This window comes from Montipora foliosa, chromosome 2 (assembly GCF_036669935.1).
Source record: "Montipora foliosa isolate CH-2021 chromosome 2, ASM3666993v2, whole genome shotgun sequence".
NCBI classification, from domain to species: domain Eukaryota; kingdom Metazoa; phylum Cnidaria; class Anthozoa; order Scleractinia; family Acroporidae; genus Montipora; species Montipora foliosa.
The window spans coordinates 3,833,904-3,841,403 of record NC_090870.1 but is presented as its reverse complement, the minus strand read 5'-3'; the positions used below and the strand labels follow the sequence as shown (position 1 = coordinate 3,841,403).

Below are 7,500 nucleotides of genomic sequence, written 5' to 3'. Positions count from 1 at the left end.
TGTTCATCTCTGCCTGATCCCAGTCTCCCCAACAACACAGCTTCAAGGGCGTCTCCCAACAACAGCTCTCTGCACACAACCCGAGCATCATTAATATCCCATGAGTCATCACAAATCGTGCCCCATTTGTTGTCACGGTAAATTTCTACGCGTCCTTCAAATTGACCGTCGCCGCCCACGAGCTTTATTTGACGTAAAGGCGGCCCCTTTGATCGCTGATCACCACAGGATTTGACACATGAAGTTCCTGATTGAGAGAATAAAACACGAGAATTTTGTAACGTCTTTTTAAGAACAACAAAGGAGTTGAAGAAGAAAACCCTTTAAAGTGATTCCTCTGAAATGCAGGGCACATGTACGCATTACGAGCTCAAGCAACCAGAGCGCGGTCGTTCCGCGCTATTTTCCTCCTTTAGACACGCGATTTTTCCCGTCAGCACTGAGAATAACAACAAGTGTATTTTAATCGTTAGTTACAGCCGTTGTTTTAAATTTTTGACACTACTGATAAGGCCGAAAGGAGAGTATGTTTCGCGGAGTTCCTGCTATGGTATCAGCCAGAAGCCGTTATCCATGGCGCTGACCAAAGAGATCGCGGTCAAGTTGCAAAGCGCGGGAAAACATGGACCTTTGACCACGCGAGGGGAAACTTTTGGAATCTTTTCCTTGCAGATCGCCGTGCAGGAAAAGATGCAACCGCTGTTTTTAGCAGAAAAACAATAACCTTTTGGCCAACACAATACCTGCCACAAACGGCAACTCAAAAGCGTGGCGGGTAAACAGGAAGACGGCGCAAAAGCGGGAAGATATGCAGCCAGTCCCAAGAACTTGGGCTATACCGCGCAATTGGCACCACACGCGCGAAAACTCAGCTTGTAATCGACGCCAAGCGTGGAGAAGCGCGGAAAAGTGGGTGTTCGCCGCAACTGATACTTGGTTCGTTTCTAATTAATTTGAATTGAAGGTTGAATTCTTAACATTGATACGAAAAAACAAACACACCTTGTAGATGCAACGGCGGATTGCAGCTTGAACAATTCGTTGGGAATTCACCGTCAAGGCAAGTTTTACAGGTCGGATCGCATTTGTCACAATTTCCCGATATCGAGTTGCCATAAAGACCAGGCCCACACTTGGGTACACAGTACAAGTTCTTTCGAAACAAGCCAATTTGGCACACACCTGTGAATATAAACAACACATTAATGATCTCAGAGCAACCATGACAATCAGTTGCGATGGTAACATCAACACCGCTACGTGATTGGCTGGACTGACTGGGCTGATCGGCTATCTAGGAGGGAGGGGTAAGATTAGCCAGCCAGACACTACCTCTACGCCTTACAAACGTTTTTTGTTTAAGTTTCATGAAAGCATTCCCTTCAATGAAATGTTGTTTCTGTAGCAACTCGGGGCCATCCAGACTAGCTCCTTAATTAAGACAATTTGGGTGCGAAACTTTCAATTTGCAATTAAATTGGTGCGTCGTTGAAGCTGGGATTGAAAAGGAAAGTGAAAACCTGTTACGTTAAATATATTCAGCTTTAATTAGGGAGTACCTTTCTCTTCTAAAGGGCAGAGTCTTTCCTAAGTAAAGGACACTGAGTGGATTACCTCCCACAAAGATAAGACAAATCTTAACTATTATATTCCTTTTAATTACAATTAAGAAACCAGGACACTAACAACATATTCTGTATGGATTCCAATGGGAAATCGGCAAGGCGATGAGCTGGGTATTTGAGTCACAAGGAAAAAGCGGAAATGTGCTTTCTCCCAGGTTAAAAGTAAATATTTAAGTCCAAATGGTCTAGATAGCAGCAACAATATAGATATTCGTATAAACATAACAACTTTCTTTAATTTTCCAGACATGTTTCGACGGTACATCCGTCATCTTCAGTGTTACATATTTTGAAATCGCCGTTGAATTTAAAGCGCGCGCGATCTTACAAACTTCGTTACATTGCGTTGTCAATATTGCGTATTAAATCAAAACAGAACAAAACAAAAATTTAAATGAGTGACGCTTAGTTCCTTACAGGGAGAGAGTCAGGTTAATGTGTTTCACCTGCTGGTTGAGATCGGGCTTCTCCCATTTTATATACATGGATTCCTTAAGCTTCACTTGGTACTTAGTGGCTGCAGAGTCCAGGATCTGTGTTCTAGCCAATCTCTTTATGGGTCACCATGAGAATATATGGTTGGATCAATACGGGGATTCAGAGGTCTTATTCTATCGTCGCTACGTAGACGATACATTTTGCCTTTTCCGCTCTGAACGGGATGCAACCCTTTTCTTCAATTACATCAACAATCAACACCCCAATATACGCTTTACAATGGAACGGGAGGCTGACCATGTTCTACCTTTCCTAGATGTTCTAATCAATAACACTGACCCGCACCAAAGTATAACCACCGTTTACCGGAAAAAAACTTTCACAGGTTTGCTCACCAGTTATCTGAGTTTTTGCCCCTTTACCTACAAACTGGGGTTAATCAAAACCTTGATTGATAGAACTTTTAAGATAAACAACACTTGGATGGGGTTCCATACTGATCTTCAAAAATTGTCTGTCATTCTGCGGAGGAATCTCTTCCCTGAAAACCTTATCAACAAATATATTTCTAAATATATTCAGACAGCAGTCAAGGGAGGGAAAACACAGTCTCATTCAGGAATCGAGCCCCAGGAAACACCTAAGTTTTTCTTTAAAATCCCTTACGTTGGGCACTTCTCAGTCACGGCACAGAGGTGTATACGCAAACTTGCTAATCGGTTATGTAAACCTATTGATATAAGGTTAGTCTTCACTACTTTCAAAGTCAGGAGTCTTTTTAATGTGAAAGATGCTGTCCCTGTAGGGCTTCGCACGCGTGTGGTCTATAAATTTTCGTGTGCAAGTTGTAATGCTTGTTATGTTGGTGAAACCAGCCGACACTTCTCCACACGAGTGCGCGAGCACTTACTTTCAGACAGATCTTCGAACGTTTTTAAACATCTGCAGAGTTCAGAGTCTTGTAAGGCATCCTGCACACAGGATTGCTTCGAGATCCTGGACTCTGCAGCCACTAAGTACCAAGTGAAGCTTAAGGAATCCATGTATATAAAATGGGAGAAGCCCGATCTCAACCAGCAGGTGAAACACATTAACCTGACTCTCTCCCTGTAAGGAACTAAGCGTCACTCATTTAAATTTTTGTTTTGTTCTGTTTTGATTTAATACGCAATATTGACAACGCAATGTAACGAAGTTTGTAAGATCGCGCGCGCTTTAAATTCAACGGCGATTTCAAAATATCTAACACTGAAGATGACGGATGTACCGTCGAAACATGTCTGGAAAATTAAAGAAAGTTGTTATGTTTATACGAATAAATATTTAAGTCATTAAAAGCTTGACATTTTCTGCTTAATTAAACATTAAGTTTGCAAATCGATGTCTAGTCACGGGATCACAGAATAACTGTATATCTCATTCAGAGCAATCCTCCCTTTAACAAGAAAACTAGAAATTATTGTATTGTAAACATTTTGCCGTTGTAGCAAAATGCAGTAACTAGAATTTTTTTATAAATGGCACGTACACGCTTCAGTTTACCATCTTCAGATCTTTTAATAAGGTTGTTTCTAAAATATTTCCCTTTTTCGTCGCTTTACCTCGAGTTCTGCTCCCCTCAAGATAAATTCGTTATTAAAAGCTAAGTCAAAGTTTAATAATGGCTTTGATTAAAGTAGCGTTAAGGAATCTGACACTAGAAGCACATAACCGACAATTTTCTTCTTTCCGCAGGCAACGTCACATTTATCTACTTACCTCGAATTTCAATCAAATATGCAAACGCTTACAAATCTTAAATATGCAAGAGTAAACAGTTGGAAAGATTGTGTTCCAATACAAGTGAATATTGCAACACTCTTCAAAAATGTAGAATTTCAAAAACTAAGAGCTGTGAAGAAATAAAAAGGATAAAATCTCCTTTAACTGAGTATTACATCACAATGACTTTTAAGGCTCCTACATTAAAATCCAAAAAGCGGCTTTCTCAACTGACTGAATCGCTTTGACTTTGAAAAAGTGCAGTGCGACCTAAATCTCATTTGTTCGATAATATTTATCAGTTCCGGCACAGGGCAGACAAAAGTAAAACAAAAGCACATGGTCTGAAATGAATGAATAGATTCGGAAATTAAAACAACAAACTTACCACGTCTTGAAGCTTTGATTTCAATGCAGACTAACGTGCTTAGAACCAAAAATCCCACGCAATTAATGCTAAGAACCGAACCCAATATCCGCATTTTTCCTAAGATTATGTATAACAAAGTCGGATCTGAACGAAACTGTCAATATTGAGCGACTTACTGGAATAAAAGTCTCTCCGGTTGCACTATGTTTAACTAATCAGCTCTTCAACGATTCGCTCAAGAAAAATGATACAGATTGAGCAGCTTCGAAAGCGGCTTCCAAACTATCGACATATATGTTATAAACATGTTCACAAATTTGAGTTAAGTTGGTCATGTGATTTTAGACAATAACACAGTACCCATGCGGTCGGGCCCGACACGTGGCGAAGCGCCTGTTCCAACAGTTAGTAGATGCTAAACCGGTTGTTTTTCTTAGTGATAAGCCCATAACATACCTGTGATAGGCCCCAATATAATTCAATAATGAGAGGTTCTTTCTTCCGCAGTGCTTTCAAACAAAAATATTTCGTCGGCATCAGAAATCGCTAATTTTTCATGCTAACAGTTTTAAATACATTGCGAGGTCTGTAAAAGGGGCAGCTCATACACTTTGCTGGGAAGCGCGATTAATTTAGCAATGAGTTTTGTTGTTGTCCTTATGTGAAGAGGCTCCGCGCAGTTCAAATCTGTTCAAAAATTTAACGTGTTATGTTTACCTAAAGCGTGAGTATTATAAAAAAAGTAAGGTCATCAGGTCTTGAAATCTTTCTCACAAGCAGCACAGAAGAGACTGTTCTTATCTCTTCCAAGTTTTCTAACTTTGAAAGCTTGTCACTCGACACTTCCAAAGACGCATATGGAATGTTTGTTCTCCAATTAAAGAGCTGTCGGTAACTTTTGGCCATAGAATTCGCAGTATTTTGTGTGGGAGCGAACTTGCATGCTTTCAGCACGAAGTATGGAGGAAAGTTATGACGATCCTTGAATACACCAAGAACCGTCAGCAAAAGTGTTTCTTCCGTCGATAAAATCAGAGTTACATGTATAGCACGTTCTTCTGAAACGAACCCAACCTGGTGAACTTGTAGACAAAACAAAGATAAAAATAACTGCTTCGTCCAACACAAACAAAAAACAACTATGAGAAGCTGAGCGCATACAATAAGCAAAGGTCGAGGAACAATACAAGGCCCATAAAATTTCGCGCGCGAGCCGTCGGGAAATTCCTCGCTTCACCTGGTCAGCCAAGCATTGCACGCTGTTTAATACAACGTCTCTTACAACTTGAAATCTATAAATGCGAAGTTCACACCTTTCAAATTGTTGAAAAATGATAATCCAGCAAATACAAAAAAAGACTGATTTATGATAAACCAACTGTGTGAACCGAGAAGATTTGCGTAGATTGAGCTAAAGGGATCCGTTTAGGAAGCAAAACTGAAGCGGCAATTAATATTTTTTGATATATTTGCATATTTAATACTACAAGGGACAATTCATGTGCGAACGTGCCTTTTCCATCAATTAACAGAAGCCCCCGAAGGTTCAACATGTCTTTCATCATTGCCGATCGATAGCATAAGTATTTAATAGTAAGGAAATATAAACGGACAAAGCCCTGCACTTGCTAAAACGATCGACAATAAGCAAAATAAATGGACCAAATTAAATTTCAAGCTACGCCAGTCGTTTGCGATGAACTTTCGCGAAGTGAAAAGGGAAATAAGGAGAACATGACACAACGAAACATTTGTAATATTTCTGATTTCAGGATCGTCAACTATGAGTACAACGTTTAAGCCTAGCCAGAGCAATATCGAAGATGTTTATAAGCTTCCTGTCACTGAATATCAAGCAAATATTGTTGCGTAATTATTCTAGAAGAGTGTAAATGAATGCGTTCTTACTCACCTTCAGAAACTCCTTCGCTACTTCCATCCTCTATAAGTGTGACAGCAAAAAATAAAAGGACCCACAGTGATCCAGACAACCGGTTCATTTCGTTTGTCTGCTAACCCGCGCCAAAACTGTTTCACGATCGAAGTCCACCAATAGACCAAATTAACTCGTGGACTAGTTACGCAAATAGTTTTGATCAACTAACTGTGCAGGGACAAAAAGATATGTTAAAACTCGAACAGGAATTACTCAAAGGGATAATGCTGGCCAAATCCCAACTGATTCCGCCATTTTTGAGAATCACTCGGACCACATAAAGCAAATTACGGTTGTAGCCAGTAGCACGCGACTGACTGTGCAATTTTCATGAGGGGAAAAATACTGCTGACCACATGAATCAGCTTTTGAAAAATATGGCCTCGAATCGTTACATGTACTCTTATATTGTCTTAAGATGCCCCTGTTTTTTAACAAAAGATGATAAGAATAAATGATAAGAATAAGAAAGGACTCGTTAAGACACCGATTAAAAAATTCCTCTCAACGCTTTGCCATAATAGGATTATTAACCCGCAAAATGTAACACCGTCAAATACTTAAAACTCTCTTAATTAGGGGTTTATAATGGTAAAAAAACAGTTATGATTAATAGTCCATTTCCGAGATGCTGCATGCCTCAGCTTCAAAGCGAGTCCTGGTGCACAACCATTCAAACGGAAATGAGTTGCGTATTCTTATGCAAATCAAACTCATTTCCCTTAAAATAGTTGAGCACCAAGACTCATTTCGAAACCGAGACAAACAGCAACTAGGAAATCGGCCATTGGTAACAGGACTTCGTGTCGTCCAATGGTAATGGTTATGATTAATTGGTAACCGAGAACTTCGTGTTGTCCAATTCGGTTTGTAATCATATGAGTGATTGACAAAATCGGACGACTGACCGCGAAGCGGGAGTCCGATTTCTTTAATCACGAGTATGATTACAGACCGAATTGGACGACACGAAGTCCTGTTACCAATTAATCATAATCATTACAATTTCCGAGCAAACAAAATTAATGCATTCCTTTCATTGTCTAATGTTACAAATTTGTCCATTTTGGAAAATCCCCAGTTTGATAGGGTAAATGGTTGTTGCTATGGTTATTGTGATAAATTCTGTGATTGGTGGATTAAGCTGAGTGCGCTTAATATGATTGGCTGACGTAACTGTCCGATTTCGAAATAATGCACCAACCAAATTTGAGAAAATTGTAATGGTTACGATTAAGAATAGATTAGAATCCACTCTGAATTCTCATTGGTAATTTTGCTGCGGAGTAAGGAGTAATTACAAGAATATCTCCTATTATTAAAAACTGAACTACGGATATTACATTTCCAGCATTCAGTTCATTGGCTCG

The 7,500-nt window shown here is 39.6% G+C and overlaps 1 protein-coding gene across 2 annotated transcripts in view; it reads right to left on the bottom strand.

Annotated features, from left to right (window-relative positions):
• Positions 1 to 6,451, bottom strand: part of LOC137992124 (scavenger receptor cysteine-rich type 1 protein M160-like) — a 38,383-nt gene extending 31,932 nt beyond the window's left edge. The window contains exons 1-3 of one of the 2 annotated variants that reach the window (XM_068837252.1): positions 6,107 to 6,451; positions 1,003 to 1,182; positions 1 to 247 (exon numbers count right to left, since the gene is read on the bottom strand). The exon at positions 1 to 247 is cut by the window's left edge and continues 19 nt beyond it. In XM_068837252.1, the coding sequence (XP_068693353.1) occupies positions 1 to 247; positions 1,003 to 1,182; positions 6,107 to 6,194 (515 nt within the window). In that variant the 5' untranslated portion in view covers positions 6,195 to 6,451. Of the gene's footprint in view, positions 248 to 1,002; positions 1,183 to 4,212; positions 4,530 to 6,106 lie in introns of those variants that run through there. The other variant, XM_068837251.1, reaches the window with a different exon arrangement.
• Between the last annotated feature and the right edge of the window lie 1,049 nt (positions 6,452 to 7,500).